The sequence below is a fragment of the Rutilus rutilus genome, assembly GCF_951802725.1.
Source record: "Rutilus rutilus genome assembly, chromosome: 24".
NCBI lineage: Eukaryota > Metazoa > Chordata > Actinopteri > Cypriniformes > Leuciscidae > Rutilus > Rutilus rutilus.
Window position 1 is genome coordinate 7,158,249 of NC_140228.1, and position 24,481 is coordinate 7,182,729.

Here is a 24,481-nt window from a genome sequence, read left to right on the forward strand (position 1 = left end):
ATTTATTTATTTATTTATTTATTTATTTATTTATTTATTTATTTATTTATTTATTTATTTATTTATTTATTTATTTATTTATTTATTTATTTATTTATTTATTTATTTATTTATTTATTTATTTATTTATTTATTTATTTATTTATTTATTTATTTATTTATTTATTTATTTATTTATTTATTTATTTATTTATTTATTTATTTATTTATTTATTTATCCCAAAATATTGGCCAAATTGTGCAGCCCTACAAACAAGCCCAGCAAACCTTTTTTATTATTATCACACTTTAAATTTCAATCACAATTTTTTATCAGTAAAAGAAAAAAACTGGCAGTATTTTTTTCTGCAATCTAAAAATTGCGGCAATTTTCTGAGGATGACTTGAATAATTTAAATTTGGGGAAATTAATTCTAGAATGATTGGGGAAATTTTGTTGGGGAATGCATCTGCACAGAAAATAAAACAATTTATTTAAAAAAAAAAGTTATTTCCTTTATTATTTATAGGCATCTCATTCTGAAAACAGCAGCGTATGTTTATTAAATAGCAGCTTTTGCGCTTTGACTCGCTTTATGCCATATCGTGATATCTATTTGATTTCGATATAACATGCAGCCCTACATCAGACCCAGATGATGTCCTACAGAAAATTGATGCTGGCACGGTAATTTAATCCAGACCAACTGAGGACCAGTTACTCTAGTCACTGAAGGATATATCACAAACAATAAAGTCTTTGTGCGCCATGGAATGCATGCATACGTCATATAAATGCAATATCTAGCACTACTGAATGGCATAAATTCTCCTTGTGTAATGTACCGTGTGAGCGAGCACACGAGTAGGAAGATGACGCAAACCTCTCCTGTTGTGGACGTGCAAGAACAGGTTTAGATGAGATGTTAATCAAATTGGTTTTGATTGATTTTGCAACAAATTTTGAATGGAAAAGGTTTGTTGTGTCAGATATTTTTATTGCATGTAGGAAACTTTTGTGAATTTGCAAAATGACAGATATTGCAGGCAAGGATTTACAGTGAATTAGTTCTATCCCTGTCTCTTTCCATGTGTTTGTTTGGGTGATTATTGAGCAAATGAGAATGCTCCATTGAGGTGTAGCTAATAATATGATTGCTTGTTTTTGACTTGTGGATATTTGCTCATGTTATTGCAGTAAAGCGCACCAATGAGCTGTAAAGCCTCTAGTGTTTGCATTTGTTTTACATTATATCATGATTCCCATTTAATTTAGTAAGAGATTTACTACTGAATCTGGATCACTGGGAACTCTTGACAGGCTTCATTTAACTCAGCGTGGTGTTCTGTGACGGTTAATGCTTTTGACCATGACTCCCTCTAGTGATCGTTTCAGGACGCTGTTAGCAGTGCAGAGATTTATCACTTCTTAATAGCAGGATTCATACTGTTACTGCACCACCGGGAACAGTTGGCCATCAGGAAAACATACTATAAATATACATTTATTTTACTTTGCTTTTTTGTTTTAGTTTATACTTGTTTTGAACGAATTTTTCCTCATTGACCTCATCCTGTGTGTCGTCCAACAGCCCGAGTCATCGACCTCATCTGTCCGAGTGCCACAGAGGGAGGAAGAGGAGGATGGTGACCTGAACAAAGCATTAGGTGTTCAGCGCTTCCAGCAGATACTGAGCCCCCCTCCCAGAGTTCCTGGCGAGCAGCACCGCAGCTACAATGAGGATGATTTTGAGTGTAAGTTCACATCCTTTCGCATCCCTTTATTTTATTTTATTTTATTTTATTTTATTTTATTTTATTTTATTTTATTTTATTTTATTTTATTTTATTTTATTTTATTTTATTTTATTTGAAAAATATGCATTGTTTTTTATGCTTTTGAAGTGTTGCTACAGTATATATACAGTGTGTGTATGCATATATATATATATATATATATATATATATATATATATATATATATAATTTACATATATCATATCATATCATATATATCATATCATATATATCATATCATATATCATATCATATATCATCATATCTCATATATCATATCAATAATTTTTTTTATTACATATATACATTTATACATATAATTTTTTTGTGTTGGAGCCAGCAATAGTACAGTTGTAATATACAAAAGTATTAGTAATCGTATAAATAACATTGTCACAAGAGCACATTTCACAAGATGTTTCAATCTTGTTTCCTTGTTTCGAAATAAAATGTTCCAATTTTTCACATGAAAATCGTTTGGAAGCCATAAATGTGAAAATGCAGAACTGAAACTCGGCTGTAATCATTCTCAGATCACCGTCACTCCTCCCATCACATCCACCATCCTCTGTCCAAACTCCCGGGAGATGGAAGGAGGAAGAAGAGTGGGAGGAAGAGGAGGAGGAGCAGCAGCAGCAGTAAAGAGCACAGAGCATGTTCAAGCCCCAGCGGTGCTTTGGCCATCGAGGAGGGTGAAGATGAAGAGGAGGAGGAAGAGGAAGAAGCTTCGGAAGGCCAGAGCGCCACCCCAACTCTCACAACAGACGCTGAGAGGAAAGACAATGTTCAGGTAACCAGATTTATATCCTATATGTATGATTTAATTGAAGCTCTTCCAACTAATTAACTTTATCCAAGACAATGTAAACCGCATACTGAAATACTGGCAGAAACGTAAGGCAGCGCCTATTTGAACTAAGTGCAAATAATGATAGATTCTATTTACACTATGTAAAAATAGCAGTATTTTCTTTGCAATAAGTGTAAATAGTAGCCTAGTTAGATACTATTTGCACCTCATTGTTTTAGTACATTATAAAACAGCATGCAGTAATAACTTAAGTGTAAATTAAATAAATGCTGTCCTTCCTAAACCTAACCCTACCCGATAAACACTTTATTATTAAATATCCTTTAGGCACTTTAATTCCCCTTTTCACACATTTTCTTAATATTTATTGAAAATAAATGCCTTTCCAATCTGATACGCGATGGGAAAAGGGAGAAGAACGAGTCAAAAAGTATCTATAATGCGCCTTACACCCTACGCCATTGCTGCTGCATTTAAAAAAAAAACTTTTTTCTTTTTTCTGGCCCAACCAGATATGGGTTGAGTTAGTGTAAATAGCCTCTGCCAACAAGGCGGGCTATTTGCACTTAGTGTAAATAGATACTCAGAAAACGTAAAGGGATAATTCACTCAAAAATGAAAATCATTTACTCGCCTTCATGTCATTCCAAACCCGTAAGACTTTCATTCATCTTCAGAACACAAACTCGTATATAAATACTCAATATAATAGATTTATCATTATTTCTATCATTTTATCTCTTGTCCAGTTCTTCGTGTCCGATGATGAGCCTCATGCGTCCACCCCTGAGACTTCAGATCCTCTCCCTGCACGAGGAATCCTGATCGTCCCCTCGTCTGCGGTGTGTTCGGAGCCCCAGGACAGCACATCCACTGAGTGAGTCCGCCTGCGTTAGCTTTCCAAATGAAACAAGCGTTTAGTAAAAATATGCTGATCAATTCTGTCATCATTTACTCACCCTCAAGTTCTTCCAAACCTGTATGAATTTCTCTCTTTTGCTGAACACAAAAGAAGATATTTTAAAGAACATGGGTAACCAAACAGTTGATGGACCCCATTGACTATACTATACTAGATTCCCATACTATAAAAGTCAGTGGGGAACATCAACTGTTTGGTTTCCAACATTCTTCAAAATATCTTTGTTTGTGTTCAGCAGAAGAAAGAAATTCATACAGGTTTGGAACAACGTGTGTAAATGACAGCATTTTTGCACATGAAAATAATGCACTTCATGCAATTTTCTTTCATTCATTTTGTTGTGAAATGTGACCTGGAAAAGGTTTTGTGTAATTATGGTATTTTGGTTTAAACTATGTCACCATTTTTTTTAAGGGAAGTTCTCAGTGTCTTCAGTTTTGTTATTTGCTCAGCTGAAGTGGTGGACATTGCAGGTTGCGTAGCACAAGCTATAAAGCATGCACTTCCAGCTTGTGTCCGCCTCTCTGTTCTTGGTTTACTGTAAATTGAATCATTAGATGCCAGTGCACAGCACACCCTGTTCGTTACCTAGGACGAGATATTTCAGAGACCAGCAGGGTATCAGTCTCTCTCCAGACCTCCATCACCGCTTGTCTACATCATTCACCCGTTGCTATTAGCAACCGCACTTTGCTTTTATAAAGCGCTCTCCACCTTTCCTTTCTGCTTTCTCATCTTTTAAATGCAGGAGTGTCTTTACAAACAACAGGATTCATTGTCAATATCATTTCTGCAGGTTGTTTTCTTCTGTTCTTTAGTAACATTAACAATGACAGGGATTTTGTCCTTGATGGTTTTGGTCTAATAAGCTTTTAAAAACGATTCATTTTAAACGAAAGGTAAGTGCTCAAGAAGATTTTGTATTTGTTGCAAAATACTTTTCAATTAATCTGTAAATCTGTTAAGATTTTATGTCATAAGAAAATTAGTGCGTACTCTATAGTGAGCTACTGAAGTTATGATTGAGTATTCATGGCTAAGTTATATTGTATTTCTTCAAGCAATTTAGTGACATGCATCTTATTTTTGTTTTGGACAGACAAAATGCAATATTTTGTCTGCATGTTATTGAGCTAATTAAGTAATAAAAAGCTACCAAAAGATATTTGTCTTAGTAAAACACTAGCACTTTTTAAAAATTGTGAGCACAAAGCAGTTTTTACTCCTTTTGTGGACTTTTCAAAAAGATTTGCATGTTTATAATCAGGGTTATTATCGTTAATTAAAACTATTAAAACATTTATGTTAATGGAAATAAAGCTAAAATAAAATATAAATATTAGCTGGAAAACTTAAACTAAACAAAAATTGGAATTAGAACTGAAATTGAAGTTGAAGCACAAAAATAATTCATTATTTAAACTAAAAACGTTCAAACTAAAAACAGATCACTTTTTATGTGTTTTGGCCATTCATTTACACGACAATGGCATTTTGGAAATGCAAACTTGCTTCAAGTGCAAGTTTTTAAACCGATACCATTATCGTCTCATTGTAAACCACAAAATGTGAATTTGTGAAAACTGTGATGTTATGATGTGCATAAGTATTACGTGAGACTGAACAATAACCGCATAGTGTTTCTTTACAAAGTGACATTGCCAACTAGTGGCCTGGCAGCAGAATACAGTGAGTTTAGTCTTTTTCGCAGATCCGTGTAAACGGGGATCATTTTGACAACGTTGTAAACTGTACACAATAAAAACAAAGGACATTTTTTTCCATTTTTAGTTCATCATTGTTGTATAAAAGTACCTTAAAACTGAAATAAAAAATTGCACCAAAATAGCAATATTTAAAAAGTAAAATAAAACGTAAAAAACAACGAAATGACTGAAAATTGTACGAAAATTGTACTAAAATTAACTAAAAATAAAAGCCAATTCAAAATATTAATTAAACTAAATTGAAACCTAAAAAAACTGTTTGTATTAATGGTTTGATGAAAACAGTCTCATTTTGTCTCTTGTAGAACGCCTGAACCTGCTCCTCCGACCCCTAGCGCCACTGAGCCCAGCTCTCTGCCCCGTGTGTCGAGTCGCAGCTACGACCTTCAGGAGAGACGTCGCACGGGCAACATGACGGGGACCGAGCAGGCCAAATACCAGCGGATCCCCACTGATGAGTTTGAGGCTCGGACCCTGGCCTCGGCCGACCTGGATGGCATTAAAAGTGAGTTAATCTCCACCTTGCTTTTGCAGGTTTGGTGAATAACTGCTATAATAGGAAATCTTGAGATAACTAACAATAAATGCATAATGATTTCTATTTCACTTTAAAGGTAGGGTAGGCAATTTTCAGAGAGGCTAACAATAGCGAGCTAGCTTTGAAAGCATAAGATCCCACCCTCCCTTCAGAGCGTCTCCAAAGCCACACCTCCTCCAAAACACACGAACACACACAGCAGAGAGCAAACAAAAGCATCACAAGAGACGGCGTTAAACTACCTCATGTCTCAAAGCACATAATATTACAATAATAATGTACATAAACAACTTAAAGAGCCCTGACCTGTACCACCTGACTGCTGCAGATTCATTTCGGCGTTGATAGTGTTGCCATTGAAACGCATAAATTTGAGTCACAAACCGTTCCGAGTATTCCGAGTCATGGGTTTCCATCTCTTGAAATTACAGTAGTTATGGCGTGAATGTAGCATAAGCTCGTTGTTTTGGTTCAGGAGGAACTGTAAAAGGCGGCTGCTGTTTCGGTTGTGGTGCTCAGTGACTGATGGAACGGAACAAGGGCAATGATTGGACGGACATTTTATGGTCCTACAGCTTCCACAGATGATATATATATATATATATATATATATATATATATATATATATATATATATATATATATATATATATATACATATAAATACATTTAGACTACTTAACTTATTGATTGCTATCAGGATGTAAAGAGACTTTCAACCAGCATAACAAAAAAATGCTTCTGGAACAAATCACCTACCCTTCCTTTAATTGATTCCAAACATGCTAGATTCCTGAAGAAATGAATCAGAGGGAAATAATGCTGTTATCCCTTTGGTTTCTTTATCCTGTTCTAACTTTCCATGAAGACCTGCCCACCAGCTAATGGGATTTTATGTGAAGAATCTGGGTCTGAAATCTCAGTAACTCAATACATTTTAAAATGAAGCTGTCTAAGCTGCCATCTTCAATTCACCAATAATATAAACAATGACTTTGCATTCATGCATTTTGTGGAAACCCTTTTGACATTCCTTTGGATAAAAGGCTAATGCTAAATATAATGCTGGAATATAGAGTACGGTTCTGTTTAAAAGATTGGGGTCAGTAAGAATTTTTATTTAAAAGAAATTAATACTTTTATTCAGCAAGGCTGCATTAAATTGGTCAAAAGTGGCAGTAAAGACACTCATCTATCTATAAATTACGGGAACGTCTGTGTGTGTGTGTCTGTTATTCGCATATCTCTCGAACCGTTAGTCCAACTCACTACATCTTTTTCTTATACATAGTTTAGTAGCCTACTATTCTTTTTGGCCGAATTTATCATTATAATCAAATCACGGGCACTTTGCACTAGTAAACTAAAATCCATGATCTGGTCTTCTGTGAGATTGAGTTTTCACTGGTTTCATGGTCTCTCAAATGATTTGTACCATGCATCCTGCTATGCTTCATGGCAAGAGTCTTTTGTGCCCCAGAGAGACAAACCTTTCTCAGACGTCAGTTGTATATCAGCGGTTCCTGTAATATACCCCATCAGCTTTCTCCGTCTTCCTATGCTGGCCACTAATTCGTCTGGGAAAAGGCCCATCTGCTGCATATGCTCAACGACAGGACTTAAACGGTTGCTGTACACCGTTTAGTTTAACCTATTACATTTTGGCACATCAGTTCATAAGCAAATACATGTCAGCAGTAAACAGACAATAATATGTTAAACTCTGCTTGACTTTGTTGCATCATCAGCGGTTTTAGTCGCTGTCAGCTCTCATCTGTTGTTGCAAATCACTGTCTGTGTGAACGCTTTTTTAGATGTTTAGTGAGTTTCAACTTGCAGCTCGAAGTAGCTGTGTGGGAAAAGGCTTTGGCCTCTTTTCTTGATTGGAGTTTGTTCCTTACAATCACCCAATTAGTCAAATCCCCTTCAGGTCCCGCCCTGACCTTTTTACCCTGAATGTCTTTGGCGACTGTCCCATCCTGTAATTTCACCCTGATGAGCTTGTTATGAACAAAGACGATGACCTGCTTCTCAACTCTGCCAAGATGATTTTACCTAGTGAGTGTGGTCATTTGACAGATTTGAGGAATACATGCTCCTTGGGGAAATCTTAAACCATGGAAATTTGATCAAATATAGTATAGTCATAGTGCATGTTTAGTATTCATGAGTGTGGCATATAATAAATTCCAGGTTAATCTCCATATTTTATAAGTTCTTTCTACCATTCAAAAGTTTGGGATTGGTGAAGTAAAAAAAAAAGAAAAAAGTTTTTATTATATTTCAAATAAATGCTATTCTTTTGAACTTTCTATTTATCAAAGAATCTTGAGTAAAATGTATCATCGTTTCCACAAAAATATTAAGCAGCACAACTGTTTTCAACATTGATGATAACAATAAATGTTTCTTGAGCAGCAAATCGGCATATTAGAATGATTTCTGAAGGATCATGTGACACTGAAGACTGGAGTAATGATGCTGATGCATTTTAAAATTTAAATGATTTTGATTAAATAAATGCAGCATTGGTGAGCATAAGAGACTTCTTTCATAAACATTAAGAAAAAAATCTTACCAGCCCTATACTTTAGATTGGTAGTAAAATTTTGGGACATGTTCCTCAATTATTTGAGAAACACTTCACAATAAGGTTTTATTTGTTAACTTTTGTTAGCTAAAGTAGTTAAAATGAATTAACAATGAACAATACTTCTAAAGCATTTAATCATAATGTTAATCTCAACATTTACTAATACATTTTTAAGATCAAAAGTTGTATCTGTTAATATTAGTTAACGCACTGTGAACTAACATGAACATGGACATTTGTATTACCTAACATTAACAAAGGTTAATGAATGCTATAAGAATATATTTCTCATTGTTAGTTCATGTTAGTTAATGCATTAACCAAAGTTAACAAATAATATATGTTTTTGTTTAATTCTTCCAGGCCATCGTTTTGAAGATGTTCCTGGAGTGCGTCGACACCTGGTCAGGAAAAGCACAAAGGGTCAAGTAGTGCACATCAGCAAAGATCACAAAGAACCCAGCACACGCACTCGCAAACTGGACCGAACGCCACATGAGGTGAGACTCGTGCTACAGTCTGAGTTTGACTAGCTGATGTGAGAACTTTGGTTGAAGCTAGTGTATTAACCTTGTCTGAACCCAAGGTTCCCATGGTCATGGAAATAAAATAGATTAAAAAGTCTATTAATACAAATTTGGAACGTCATCATGGGAATTTCTATAGTTAACGTCCATCTTTCTGCTTCTGCTGTTGCAAAATTATAAAATATGTTTAGGTGTTAAAGTAAAATAAAGGAATTTCTTGAAATTATTGAAATGAATTATTGAAAATATATTTTGAAAAATATTGTTTTATTTTTATATAATAACAATAGGGATGCATGGATTTGAAAATCTGGGCCGATAATTATTTATATTTGAAAGCTGATAACCGATAAATCTAAATGACAATTTTTATATAATTTTTGCGAGCCCGATTACAAAAACAAACGTCTCACCATTAAATGCCATGTCCCAAGCACACTATTATAATGTTCTCATTATAATTTTATGTAGCCTTTATGACAGACTTGTGCTGCACATGTTGCACTTGACTGTATTTTCCTTTTTTGAAGTGATTCCAATCATATTTCAAGCAATTCAAAAACATCATGGCGAACAGTGTGTTCAGAAGTGTCTCGGCTGAAGGAAATAATCCATTTATTTGCTTTAATATATCTAGTAGTAGTAGTAGTAGTAGTAGTAGTAGTAGTAGTAGTAGTAGTATATAAAAAATCTCCTTAATCAAATAAATAAATCCTTATCCAGTAATCATGAACAACCAGAAGGATAATTGAAAAAGTCATGGTTATTGATTTATCAAACACTGTGGGAATCCTGGTCACTATTGAAATGTGGTCTCTATTTAGTCAACATAAACGCTTGTTTAAGCTTAAGCTAAAAGTTCTGTGGAAATTTTTCAACACCATTCCCTCTGGCTGCGATTTTTAGGACAAAGTTTTTGTAATGCGCAAGACTAGCTAGGTTTCGGATGTCTCTACAGATGCCTTCACAAAGTCCTGATGAGTTCTTTCAGCGCGTTTAGCCCTTTTTCCCAGATTGAGACTCGCCCACTGCATTTCCAATTATTTCTGACTAGCCCGCTGTCCTTCACAACAAATAAAAGGAGGATTTTAGGGGGGCAGAACCTGATTAAAAATGAATGAACTTCTTCCCTTTCACACACCTAAGAATAAAGAAAAGATCAGCTCGGGTAACTGGACACCGCAAGCCTTCAGAGTCAGTCATGTTTTATTAACGCCCTCAGATTCCCCTCCAGACAGGTAAACCAGCTACGTATTAGGGTAAATGAGTGTACTCATGGACCCTCTTCTAAACAACACCAGTGTTCACACCGCTGCCTGACGTCTCGTTGCCCAGTCGTGCTCTGACGCTGTTCTGTCTGGACGAACAGCATGGTCCTTTTAGACTTTTCCAGGCGGCTTGCTCAACACCAGAAGGTCAGGGAATGGTGTGTTGGTGTACATGCACATGCTGGATGCATCGATTGGTGTGTGATATCACATTTTGGGCTGATCAAACCAATGTTAGCTTGAGTTGAAGTACAAGGTTCTTGGGTTGAAATGCATAGCTGGTACCGGTTTAATGGTGTCTGTTGCTTTAACGACTTAAATTCCTCTAAAGAAAAGCCCTTAATGAATTTTCATCAGATTCAGAAGATGGTTTATTTGCATGTTCTCCACTCATTTATTGCATGTTCTTTGGCCTCAGGTGTTTGTGGAGCTGAATGAGTTGATCATCGATAAAAACCAGGAGATGCAGTGGAGAGAAACAGCCCGCTGGATCAAGTTTGAAGAGGACGTGGAGGAGGAAACGGACCGCTGGGGGAAACCACACGTCGCCTCGCTGTCATTCCGCAGTCTGCTGGAGCTGAGGAAGACCATCTCTCACGGTGAGAACCTGCTCAAACCTCCATAAAACTCTGTTTGGCAAATGTCAGGTTAGCTGTAACATTTTATATTGTAATATCATTACATGACCAATCTTACAGTGTGATTTTTCTACGGTATACTATGGTTTTAATTTTTTATATTTTTTATATATATATATATATATATATATATATAATTACTTTACTAAATGAGACTTCAAGGAATATTTCTGTTAAAAATGAATTTTACTATTTAAATGTACTTCAGAAAAGTGAGCAATAATGTGGATTATGGATAAATATATAATTTAGTCCCAAAATCTAAAATCGACACATCGCTTATACTTTATTATATATATATATATATATATATATATATATATATATATATATATATATATATATATATATATATATATATATATATAAAATTGTTTTATAAAACATGCATATTATGTATCTACTACCTAAGTACAATGTTAATTATGTATTTTAATGTATTGTGAACCAAAAAAGTTAGTTGTATCTTCATAAACATGAATGTAGATTAATAATTGCTATGTGTGTATACTAAAATATTATTATATATTATACTATATAATAGTAAAAACATTTTCAACACCGTATGTGTATATATGTACTGTGTGTGTGTGAAAGTACTGTAAATACTGTATATGTGTATATACACTGATTTATGTTAGTAGTATGTTTTTATATATAAATGTGTATATATGTATGTGTGTGTGTGTGTGTGTGTGTGTATGTATATGTATATATATATATATATATATATATATATATATATATATATATATATATATATATATATATATATATATATATATATATATATATATAAATATAAATAATTTTTGCATTGATTTTGTCATGAAAATGAAATGGCCTTATTTTTGATTCCTCCCATTAGGAGCTGTGCTTTTGGACTTGGACCAGAAGACACTACCTGGTATCTCCCATCAGGTGGTGGAACAGATGATCATCTCAGACCAGATCAAAGCTGAGGACAGAGCCAATGTCCTCCGCGCTCTCTTACTCAAGCACAGGTATCTCTCAGATGTTTGTACAATAAGCAATATCTAACACCATATCTACTCCAGGCGTGACAAAGCGACCATTGCAAATCTGTTTGTTCTTCGTATCAGAAGTTGTGCCAGCTCTATGTCAGAAATAGAACGGGGCATCAGTTAACTGTCGGGATTTAGGTCATCTCGCGCCACATCCAGTGTAGACAGCATCACTGATTATAATTGGTTTTACTTGCTTTTGTCATATTGCCACGCTCGAAATCTGGTGTAGACATGGTGTAAGAAATGGCAGAAGGAAGTTGGTTTCCATTTGAATTTCTTTCATCCCACATATGATTTTTTTAATTCTCATATAATCTAATGGTTTCTGTTCGCCATAACATCACCCATCCATATATAGATCCACACATGACCCTTCGCAGTCTGTTCTAGTGTCTCTTACCCGCTGGCTCCCTTGCTCTCCCTCCCTTAGTCACCCGAGCGATGAGAAAGAGCACAGCTCCCCGTTCCCCAGGAACATCTCGGCTGCCAGCCTGGGCTCCCTGATCACCCATCACCAGAGCAGCAATAACCACCTGTCCGTCCCCGAACCCTCCGTCACAGAGCCACTCATGGGCTCCTCAAGGGCCAGTCAAGACAGCACTCTTCATATTGACATAGAGAAGAACGAGGTAATTGGATTGAAGTGTCTCAATTAGATAATGTTTTTAGCTGAAGAGGAGGGCAGCCTGTATCTATTTACAGATAATAGCTCACAATTTTTTATCTTAAAGTTCCTAGGCCACATTTTCATTCATTCATTCATTCATTCATTCATTTTTTTTTTGGGGTGAAAAATCTTTCATTCACCAATCATGTTTTTGCTTCTTGTCTAACGATTTAATGTGTTTTTGTGACGTTGGTAGCACTTTATTTTACAGTCCTGTTCCCCATGTACTATGTACTTATTATAGTAAATACAATAACTGGGTAATAACTATGTACTAACCTGAACCTACCCCTAAATCTAAACTTAACCCATGTAGTTACCTTATATTAACCAGTACTTTCTTAGGTAAGAACTGCCACGTTCTGTAAAATAGTGAAGTGCTGTGACAGTCGCTGCTCAACATAAAATATTTTTTGGGGTCTTCAAGATTAGTTTCTTTCTGATTCGTCTTATGTTTCATTATTTGCAGAAAGATTCAGCTCCACCTATAGGCATGCACAAATCCAAGTCCAAACATGAACTTAAGCTTCTGGAGAAAATTCCTGAAAATGCTGAAGCCACCGTCGTCCTCGTTGGTAAGCAGTTGTTCTCTTGTTAAAGAATCCTATTGGAATTTCGTCGGATCTCTACATTGGAAACCAGTCCTAAATCATTTTAGAATCTAGATTCTACGGAATTTGGAAAAATGCTAATTTCAGTTCATCCCATTTGAACCGGCTGCTAATAATGATGAATTCCGAATTAACGAAATGCATCAGGAACTAACATGACTATCATAGAGTTGACACAATCAGCACATAATTTCACAAAACTGCAGGAAGTGAAATGCATTGCTCCCTTAGGCAGTGTGGACTTCCTGGAGCAGCCCACCATGGCATTTGTTCGACTGCAGGAGGCTGTAGAACTGGACTCAGTGTTGGAAGTATCAGTTCCTGTTCGGTTTCTCTTTGTGCTGCTTGGTCCTCCCAGCACCGACATGGACTACCACCAGATCGGACGTTCCATTTCCACGCTCATGTCTGACAAAGTGAGGAAGACTGTTTTCAGTCTAGCATACAATTGACTACAAATAATAAAATGACAGCTCACCAACCCACAAGATCATGAACATGCATTGTTGCAAAAAAATGTGGCTATAATGCCTATTTCCAGTGTTAACTTGATGTGATGTCTCTCCAGCAATTTCACGAAGCTGCATATCTGGCAGACGATCGGCAGGACCTGCTCAACGCCATCAACGGCTTCCTGGACCTCAGTATCGTGCTCCCTCCATCAGAGCTGGGCGGGGAAGAGCTCCTGCGCTCCGTCGCTCACTTCCAAAGAGAGATGCTCCGCAAGAGAGAGGAGCAGGGGGGGGCCATGCTGTCCAAAGAGCCCAAGAGCCTCGAAGACAAAGGTCTGCATCTGCCCGGGTAGATTCAGTCTGGGCTGACTAGTTCCAGTTAAGCTTTGGTTTTGGTTTTTATCTCTTTGTTCTTTTGATCTGTGTGGGTTTTTTTTTTTATGCGTTATTGATATAATATTATTATTATTATTATTATTATTATTATTTATTTTTTTTGTGCTTGTTTTATTTAATTTTGTTTTCTTTTTTGATTTGTTTGATTTTTATTAGTGTGTTTTTATTGTCTTTTATTTCGTTTTGTTCATTTTATGTAGACACTTTTCAGTGTTTTCTTTTATTTATTTTTTACCTTATTGCTTTTTAGGTTATTTTTGTGTGCTTGTTTTGTTTTATGTGCCTTCATTTAGGTTTTTTATTTTATGCAGAGCTTTTGTTTTGAGTTTGTTTGTTTGTTTGTTTTGTTTTTCTTTTTGTCTCTTGTGCTTGTTTTGTCAAATTTGTTTTCATTTTTTTTTTTTTTATTAGTGCTTTTGGTTTTATTTTGTCTTTTATTTAGTTTTTTTTTTTTTTTTTTTTACCTAACAAAAATGTCTTTTTGTTTTGTGCTTTCAGCATTTAGTTTTGTTGTTATTTAGAGCTTTTGTTTTGATTTTTTTTTTTTTGTTCTTGTTTTGTTTTGTTTTATTTACTAATAATTTATATTATTAATAATATCACAAATTCTCTCTTTATGTGTAAATCAGAGGCCTTGCTGGCGCCTTTTAAACCAGAAGACGACCCTTTAAGACGCACAGGCCGTCTATTTGGTGGACTGATCCGTGACGCCCAGCGCCGTTACCCAAAGTACATCAGTGACTTCAAGGATGCGCTGAACCCCCAGTGCATGGCTGCTGTCATCTTTATCTATTTTGCTGCTCTTTCTCCTGCCATCACGTTTGGAGGCCTTCTGGGTCAGTTATGATGATGTTCTTTTGCTGAGAGAAACGTATTAAGATCTTAAATGCATCTAAAATAATAATTTTAAATGCATGTGATCAGTCACTGTTGAGCAGAATTTTTAAGATGAGAAGTTTCGGACATTGTTTGAAAAAATTAAAAAATTTCCTCCAGAACTGACTTAAATTAGTCACCATGAAGATGTAAGTAACCAGTAAGTGACCATGAAGATGTAAGTAACCAGTAAGTGACCAGTTAATTTAACAAAAGGTTCATCATGATAAACACTATTAGTGGCTCTGATTCTGATAAGCATTTTAAATGAGATGCCCTGAACTCCAGACGGCATATGTGTCTGACATCGATGTTCAATGATTCATGACTCAGGAGCTCTGGTCTGTTTTATGTGTACAGGTGAGAAGACTGAAGGGCTCATTGGCGTGTCGGAGCTGATAGTGGCCACATGTGTTCAGGGTGTGTTGTTCTGTCTGCTCGGAGCCCAGCCTCTTCTGGTGGTGGGCTTCTCTGGACCAATCCTGGTGTTTGAAGAAGCCTTCTTCTCTGTGAGTTTATAATGCTGTTCCTTAAACCAGATACGACCCCTGCTGTTAAAGGTCAAGGTTTTTTTTTTTTTTTTTTTTTCAAGACACATACTCAAAGATAACAATGGATAGTAATCAGTTAGCAAATGATTTCAAACCAAGTCAAGCTAGCATTCGTATTACTGTCGTTCATATTTGAGGTTAGGGACCATAAATAATGAAATTTGATGCATAAACCAGCACTATTTGTGTGAATGTTGCAAAGTTCATTAGTTATGAAGCAAAATCAGTTCAACTGTAAAGCAGCTCTACAGAATATAATAGTTATTATTCAGCTCAAGTTAGTTCAGTGTTTATTTAATTCAGTTTAAGTTCGCCCAAAACTAAACACTCTGTCCTCTTCTTCTCCAGTTCTGTAAGGGCAATAATATGGAGTACCTGACAGGTCGCGTTTGGATCGGTTTTTGGCTCATCATCATCGTGGTGTTGATGGTGGCCTTTGAAGGCAGCTTCCTGGTTCGATTTGTCTCGCGTTTCACCCAGGAGATCTTCTCATTCCTTATCTCTCTCATCTTCATCTACGAGACCTTCTCAAAACTGATCAAGGTAGTTTGAATCGTCTTTTGACTGTGTTTTGTCTGCATGTATAATCATGAAGTCCTCTTGACTGCTGATGTATCCCACAGATATTCCAGGAACATCCTCTGAGACGCTGCTCTGCTATGGTGGTTGATGTGAATGATTCCATGTACAACTCAAGCACTTTTAGTCCATTAGTGGCGAACAGCAGTACGCCGGAGACGCTGAAGGTGGTCGGTGAACCTAATACTGCTCTGCTGTCCTTTGTGCTCATGTCTGGGACCTTCTTCATTGCCTTCTACCTGCGCAAGTTCAAAAACAGTGCCTTCTTCCCTGGCAGGGTAAGACGCCGTCTGACCCAGTGTTGAGTGATTAACACATTGCAAAGAAAAATGTGGTTGAAATGTATCATCTTCTGTCTAAAAGAAGTCAAATTTTTTACAGTTGAGAAGAGTTATTGGAGATTTTGGAGTTCCTATTGCCATCCTCATCATGGTTCTGGTAGACTACAGCATTCAAGACACGTACTCACAGGTGATGATGGACAGTTAGCATGCCTATAGTTAGACTAAGTCAAGCAACAGTATTACTATTGCTCATTTCAGGCTAGGGACCCTAAATATTAAGCTTTGTTGCATAAATTTGCACTATTTGTGCTACTGAAGAAGAAACTAAGGCAATAAATACAAATACACTAATTTAATTAATTTATTGATAACCTTATGAATGCTCCACCCTACAGAAACTTAGTGTCCCGCGAGGTTTTTCAGTGACTAGTCCTGATAAGCGTGGTTGGATAGTCAATCCTCTGGGCAGTGATGGTCAGTTCCCCATCTGGATGATGTTTGCCAGTATCCTTCCCGCCCTGCTCGTCTTCATCCTCATCTTTATGGAGACGCAAATCACCACGTGAGTCCATCGCCATGCTTTGTTTCAGTATAATTACGTTTAAAGAGCTCAAAAAATATTTTTAGCAATGTATTTTTGTGCTAGAAATTTTTTTTTCACTTTTTTTTTTATCACAAAATGTGGTGTTTCATGTTTTTATTTATTTATAGGTTTTTAATGTGTAATAAAGCTGCAGCTGTAATGTAACTGCAATGCTGCTGTTTTTTTTCCTCACGTTTAAATCATGGCAGTATTAAAGACGCTCTCTTCTTCTAGGTTGATAGTCAGTAAGAAAGAGCGCATGCTGGTCAAGGGTTCTGGTTTCCATCTGGACCTGTTGATCATCGTGACTCTGGGCGGCACCAGCGCTCTGTTCGGCCTGCCGTGGATGGCCGCGGCCACCGTGCGCTCCGTAACCCATGCCAACGCCCTCACCGTGATGAGCAAAGCCGTCGCCCCAGGAGACAAACCTCGAATCCAGGAGGTCAAGGAGCAGAGGGTGACCGGGTTACTGGTGGCGATACTTGTAGGTGTGTTTCAACAATGACAATTCCAAACATTATCAATTTTATTGCAACCTGATTAACACAAACTACTGATGAGATCGATAAATCTCATTAACGATTAATACAATCTTGATGAATAGTGAATTGTCAGATAAAGTAGAAAGTGGGTTACACTGGGCTTACACTTTATTTCGTATAATGCAAGTAGCTTTTCAAATAATGTCAACTAACTCTCACATTAGAGTATTAGTAGTTAAGGTTAGGGTTAATGGAATAAGTTGATATGTACAGTACTTGAACAGACATTCTACTGACTAGAAGTAACTTTGCATCAGAATAAAGTGTTCGCAGATATTAAAGCAGACAGTCAACTAATACTTTAATGACTGCTGGTTGACATGTAGTTGCAAAGTTACTTATAGTTAGTAGAATATCTAAAGTGGACCATCGAAATAAAGTGCTACCGATATGGATAGTTTGAATACATTATTTATTTATAAAAAATAAATAAAAAATCTCATTATCAAACAGGTAAATGTAATTATATATTGGAAATTTGTGTCTTGTATCATATTGCTGTTGCCACCGTTTTAGAAAAACAACATGCAACCTGACTCCGAGCATTACAGTGATTTTTAACACAATTTAAATGGGTAAAAACACCCTTTACCCATGGTACAATCAAGGTAACGCATAGTATCTTGTTGTTTTAAGATGCGTAATATTTTCTTACATGCACAATAAATCCGTGTAAATGACTGTTGCATGTATTAACATGAGTTTAATGAAGAAAAGGCCTATAAATGTAGTCATTCTGCAAATTTTGTTGGCTGTAGGTCTCTCAATAGTAATCGGTGATCTGCTCCGTCAAATCCCAATCGCTGTGCTGTTTGGCATCTTCCTGTACATGGGTGTGATGTCACTGAATGGCATCCAGCTGACGGAACGGATCCTGCTCCTGCTGATGCCCCCAAAATACCACCCCGACCACATTTACGTGCGCAAGGTCAGGACCCCAAGCTGGTTTTTGTTATTAATAAAGAGGATTTTGGTTCATTGTTCCCTTAAAAAAGGACTGGCTGTAACATGTAATGGTATCAGATGTTGTAAAGAAATCTTTTGTACTGTATATCTCGACTAAATCTCTGTTCCTCAGGTGCGGACCATGCGTATGCATCTGTACACAGCGATACAGGTGGTGTGTCTCGCTGTCCTCTGGGTGGTCATGTCCACCGTGGCGTCGCTGGCTTTCCCATTCGTTCTCATCATGACCGTCCCGGTCAAGATGTTTCTTCTGTCACGCATCTTTAGCGCTCGGGAAATGCAGTGTGTAAGGAGAAGACATTTTTGCTTGCTTCTTAGGGATACACTATCGTTCAAAGTTTGTGGTCAGTAAGATTTGTTTAAAAATAATATTAATACTTTTATTGTGACAGTAAAGACTTAAAGATTTCTCTTCCATATAAATACTGGTCTTTTTTGACATTTCTATTCATCAAAGATTCCGGAGAAACATGCATCACATTTTTGCATCACATGTTTCTTGAGCAACAAATTCTGAAGGATCATGTGACACTGAAGACTGGAGTAATGATACTGGAAACTCAGCTTTGCTCACAGGAATAAATTACATTTTATAATATATTACTATAGAAAACAGTTATTTTAAATTGTTTTAATATTTCACCATATTGTGGTTTTTACTATATTTTTCATCAAATAAATGCAGCCTTGGTGAGCAAATGATACTTTAATTAAAAAAATCGTACTGACCTCAAACTATGTACTACTTCTAGGGAACTAACAAAATTATATATAGTTAGGAAACATAAAATGTCTTTTAAATTCTGTCTGAAATGGTGTTCACAACCCCATTTTAATTCCTAAATTTTAAAAAATATATATATATTTTGAGAGGACTTGGTGACGTCTTGGAGACGGAGCGTTATTTTTTTCCCCTTTGGAATAATGTGAACAGATGAATCATGCACAAAAAAGCCATTAAGAAAGTAGGCCATTTTCAAATTCATGTTAACATACTATTTTTGTCACTTTTCTGCCTTCTCTCCAGTTGGACGCTGATGATGCAGAGCCCACTTTTGACGAGAAGGAGGGACACGACGAATACACAGAGATGCACATGCCAGTCTGAGCCACGACCACAAGCTGTCCGTCTCTCACCCGTCTTCCTGTCAGTCAGGCTATTGGCCAATAGGACAGTTGCTTTTTAAACTTTGACAAACCAAATCGCACAGTGAGTCTTGACAATGCTGTAGAGGAAGAGAATATTATGTGAAAATCTGGCATTTCCAGAGAATCATTTCACTTGTTTTAGAGGGTTTGAGCTGCTATCACACCGTTTAGCCTTTACCAAGCGCATTTGTCGCCTATGAGGAAAACGAATGTATCGTATGGGGTTAACTGGACATTCCCAGCACCATTCAGGGCCCATGCAATATTTTATGTAGTTTTTAGTATATATTCATGATCAAGGAAGATTGCCAAGGCCCATTTCATCTTATATCATATGTATGTCTGTGCTTTTAATAGTTTTACTGACTTATTTTTGTATTGTTGTGATTATGACCCAACACAATCACAACCGACAGTATTTTTGTCCATTGTTGCTGTGCATTCACAGCTTTTTTTTCTATTTCTAAACAGTAGTTTTCTCTTTTATCATGCATGAAAGTCACACTCTCACGAAAACTCTATATGTGCAGTTGTAGTGTATTTTATATTGACCGTTACATGGAGCAAACGTGATCAGAGTGAGAGAACTCTGTTTTAGAGGATGGTGTCAATTTTGGTGATCATGAGCGGTTTTCAGATTAGTTTTAGTGAATCCCAGATGCATTCACTAGTGACCTAGTTTGGGGTCCTAAAACCCATTTTAAGAAGAAGAACGGGAGCGTCCCTACAGATGATCCCAAAATTGTAGCATTCAGTTTATAATGGTTCGTTTGTAAGAACTAAACATGTTGACCTGATAAGCCATATATAGTCACAAGTTCCATCGTTACCAACACATTTCAACTGAACTTGTGTCCATATTTGGCTAACAATGCACATTTTTAAAGTCTTTCCACATACAACGTTGAATTAACACTAAAACAGAATCCTGTTCTTTTCAACACCAGTTCTCAGCAGATACACAGTATAGATTTTAATTACTTACTAATTATTTATGCGTTTAACAGGGGAACCGTATTATTTATGTCAGTTCATGAGGGATTTTGCCACAGAATTCCTGTATAATATCACTAATTTCCCCCCATCGTTCACTAATATCCCACTGCTTCACTATTTGGTCAGTTAGATGGTGAATCTGCACTTTCACTTTCACAATATTTGGTGCGCACATACCATCAGGAATGAAATTAACAAATGTAATTATTTGGTTACGGTTAAATAATTCAGTTAATCATGTGTTATGTTTATTATTTTAGTACACATTTATTTGGAATGTTCTGGCTTTCTTTAATTCCCGGATTTGATCACACCATTGTGCTTTAAACATGCTACGAAACAAGTGCTTTAGCTCATTTGAGCGCTATTTACATTCCAGAATCGGATGTGTGTTAGGATCTTTTAATTATAGGAACTTATTATGCAAGTTTTATATTGCATTAGCTTATGTATGCGCTTAACTAATGACTGAAATGAAACTCAAAATGAAATTGCGTAGAGGTTATTTTTATTCGACTAGGAATTGGTTCGCGTACGTGCGATTTGATTTGAGAATATTTTTATAAAATGTTGTCTGTGTCGTCGTTTAGTGAATCAGGACCTTCAGTACGTTGTACTTTGTCACCGTTGTTGATCTTGGACATTCCCTCTGCCCGTGTTCAGCGACTGGTTCCAGGATTCGCGTCTAGACACGTTTAGGCCTGCAGAACTCTGGGAAATCAGATGGTAGAGCAGCACTTTTGAGGTTCTGTGTGAATGCAGGTTTTGTTCTGCTACTGGATCTGTACCGTGTGGATTCTCTGCAGCACTTTTGTAGATGGTATTTATTATGGATGCTTTACGGGGTTCATGAAGACGGTTCATGAAGGTTAATGCTGGAACATTCTGGTCATTTTAAAGTCTGGTGATATTTGTTACAAAAGTATGGCAAAGGGAAGTGAGGGTCATTTACCATCTGTGGACATCTTTTTTAAAATGCATTTTGTTTTTATTTGTTGAATATTTGATTTTTAAATGTTCCACTGTATATAATGCAATATTTACAGTAAATTCCAAATATTGCCAATAAAGTTGATTTTTTTATTTAAATTGGCTATTCATATTTTTTGTGTGTTTTTGTATTTAGATTTCAGTTTTTAAAATTGCTTTGGTTTACTTTATTTTTTATTTTTCCACCGGAACTTTGGAAACTGGCACTGGGAAAAGTGCAAGTGACTTAAACAGTACTGCAAAAAAAGAAAACAATTTTACTAAAGTTTGCGGTCAGTAAGATTTGTTCTTGAAAGAAATTCATATTTCATTCCGCAAGGATGCATAAGAATTGATCAGAAGTGAATCAGTAAATACATTTCTAATGTTACAAAATATTTTTATTTCTAATAAATGCTGTTCTTTAAAAAAAAAAAGTATCACCATTTCCACAAAATATAAAGTAATTTTTTTTCGAGCAGCAAATCATATTAGAATGATTTCTGAAGGATCACGTGACACTGAAGACTGGAGTAATGATGCTGAAAATTCAGCTTTGATCACAGGAATAAATTTAATTTAAAAACATTTAAATATGCTAATAGAAATGTAATTTGAGCAACAAAAAAGCTAATAACTCAATTTTATATATATATATATATATATATATATATACACAGCTATCATTAGCCATTTGGCAGATACGAGTCAATGAACTTTTCTGCCATGGCCCAAAATGACTAGTTGAGCAATGTGCAAATTGAATTGAATTAATTAGACTTATATTCTGGTTCTAGTGTGTGCGTGTAACGACAAACAAATCCTCATTACTACAGCTGAATTTCAAAGCAATTAATAATTGTGCCAATGTTCTTCTCATCATTTAGTCCCTGACTTCTAGGCATCATGCCAGGGCTCCACATGAACAGTGACTGTTTTAGAGAATGTTTAACCTGGTTTTTTTTTGGGCAAGCAGACATTTGCAGGAGGAGTTGAAGTTCAGACCGTGTTAAAGATGGCTCTGCTTCTGTTGGTCGTGCTGCTCACTGCTGGAGTCTCACCGAATGACGCACAACAGCTCCCAGATATCTACAAGAAAGGAGTGGAGCTGGCTTTACATCAGATCAATGCCCGTCACTCCATCAAGCACCATTTTCTCTTCTTTAAAACTATTCATCAGGCAGAAATTCAGGTAACTGCATTCTTCTCTCTCCGCTTTTCAGGGAAAAGATGGTCTGAAAACTAACTGCATGATTTGGTAGTAGTTTAAGCTATTATAACCCAAACTAAATGGCAGGAGTAGGTCAGATATTCTAAACACTCTTGATGCCAAGTCATTTTTAGGTCAGAAATCGAATATCAAAATCTCCGGAGACCCACAAAAAAAAAAAAAGAGGACAGTATTGCGTTGCTAAATTTAGAGTTGGTGGTCTGTTCATTTACTGTGGATGAATAAATCCTCTCTGTGTAGGCAGGGTTTGGTGTCACCTACATCTACCATAACTTTTATCTGAAAGCCACAACATGCCGAAAAGGAACTGAGAACGCTGATACAACCACGTGTGAGTTCAGGAATGATCGGGTAAGTGTGACTTGTATTGTGTTCATTTAAAGCACATACGCATTTTAGAAACCCATAGATGGTCATAATATGAAGATCAGCTGTTTTTCATGTCTATGTCAGAGTAAATGACATTTTCCAAACACGTGCTTTAAAGAACCATTTATATTTTGTTGCATGTTGCAATTTCTAATAGTTAGGCTACATACACTAACATTCAAAAGTTTGGGATCAGTAAGATGTTTTTGAAAAGCCTCTTTTGCTCACTAAGGTTGATTTATTCGATCCAAAAAGGAGTAAAAACACCAATATTGTGAAAAATTACAGTTTAAAATAACTTTTCTATCTTAATATATTTTTAATTTATCCCAGGTATGGCTGCGATGATTCTTCAGAAATCATTCTAATATGCTGATTTGCTGCTCAAGAAATATTTCTTATGAAATCTTATGCTGCTTAATATTTTTGTGGATTTTTTGTTTTTTGTTTTTTTCAGGATTCTTTGAATATAAAGTTCAAAAGAACAGCATTTTTTTGAATCTTTTGTAAAATAAGTGTCTTTACTGTCACCGTTAAAGTATTAGTACATAAAAGTATAAATTTTCTGAACCCAAACTTTTCAGCAATATTGTAGCTGAAATAAATATCTGAAAGTAGGTTTCTGGCTATTTTTTGCTATTGATGCAATATACTGTACACTATCATGCAGTGTTACCAGGTTTAATACAGAGAATATACTTACAAACTTGCTTGTATGTATGTATGTACAGTATGCATATATATATATATATATATATATATATATATATATATATATATATATATATAAATATAGTTACACCACAGCACTCAAAATTAAATGCAGATTCAATTAAACTTACTGACTCAATTTCCATATTCCTCCAGCCTCTCATTGACTGTGTGATCTGCTACAAGATCTCTGCTGGAGAAATTGGTGGCAAACCTTATTTAAACTGCATGTCTCGACAAACGCTCTCGAAGGTATTCCCTCTTCATGTTCTTCATTTTTAATGATTCATTTAATTAGCTGGAAATACACTTGATTTTATCATTAATGCTAAAATAATGTCCATCTTTGCAAATGTGTTCCCCAATATATTTAATGGGATGTAGAAGTGACCCTTTGTCTGATTGTTTGAACACAAGGAAAGCAAGAGAGAGCGAGAGATTGGCTGTTACCAGGCGGGTTTTGGCAGTCTGACCCCGACTCCTGTGGCATACACCGGATCCTAGAAGAAGCTTCATCTGACGTCTGATGTGAAGGAATCTGAAACACAGCATGTTTTAGCACGTCTGCTCTGTTCCAAATCAACTCTTGCATCACGGTTCATCTGATTGTCAAGCACTAAAGAGAAACATTAAAGAGAGCATTGCACTGTTTTAGTCACATTTTCTACAGTAAATCAATACGGGATGTTTGTTGCATAAGAACATTCCATGTTTGTTCAGC

At 36.0% G+C, this 24,481-nt stretch overlaps 2 protein-coding genes across 4 annotated transcripts in view; both read left to right on the top strand.

Annotated features, from left to right (window-relative positions):
- The window catches only part of slc4a2b (solute carrier family 4 member 2b), a 45,372-nt gene extending 23,803 nt beyond the window's left edge, over positions 1-21,569 (top strand). For all 3 annotated transcript variants that reach the window (XM_084398816.1, XM_084398817.1, XM_084398818.1), the window contains 21 exons: positions 1,572-1,734; positions 2,310-2,566; positions 3,337-3,464; positions 5,542-5,741; positions 8,731-8,867; positions 10,581-10,761; positions 11,669-11,804; positions 12,259-12,457; positions 12,965-13,070; positions 13,338-13,522; positions 13,675-13,891; positions 14,584-14,790; positions 15,191-15,339; positions 15,730-15,924; positions 16,005-16,238; positions 16,342-16,431; positions 16,640-16,806; positions 17,062-17,315; positions 18,128-18,297; positions 18,448-18,621; positions 19,363-21,569. In XM_084398816.1, coding sequence (XP_084254942.1) covers positions 1,572-1,734; positions 2,310-2,566; positions 3,337-3,464; positions 5,542-5,741; positions 8,731-8,867; positions 10,581-10,761; positions 11,669-11,804; positions 12,259-12,457; positions 12,965-13,070; positions 13,338-13,522; positions 13,675-13,891; positions 14,584-14,790; positions 15,191-15,339; positions 15,730-15,924; positions 16,005-16,238; positions 16,342-16,431; positions 16,640-16,806; positions 17,062-17,315; positions 18,128-18,297; positions 18,448-18,621; positions 19,363-19,443 — 3,630 coding nt within the window. In that variant the 3' untranslated portion in view covers positions 19,444-21,569. The remainder of the gene's footprint in view (positions 1-1,571; positions 1,735-2,309; positions 2,567-3,336; positions 3,465-5,541; positions 5,742-8,730; positions 8,868-10,580; positions 10,762-11,668; positions 11,805-12,258; positions 12,458-12,964; positions 13,071-13,337; positions 13,523-13,674; positions 13,892-14,583; positions 14,791-15,190; positions 15,340-15,729; positions 15,925-16,004; positions 16,239-16,341; positions 16,432-16,639; positions 16,807-17,061; positions 17,316-18,127; positions 18,298-18,447; positions 18,622-19,362) is intronic.
- Positions 21,570-22,464: 895 nt separating this feature from the next.
- Positions 22,465-24,481, top strand: LOC311284016 (uncharacterized protein; the record flags this gene model as incomplete). Its single annotated transcript, XM_084398822.1, has 4 exons — positions 22,465-22,641; positions 22,921-23,031; positions 23,917-24,012; positions 24,178-24,481. 4 exons carry the CDS (start codon positions 22,465-22,467, stop codon positions 24,262-24,264), a joined length of 471 nt encoding a protein of 156 aa, XP_084254948.1. The 3' UTR covers positions 24,265-24,481.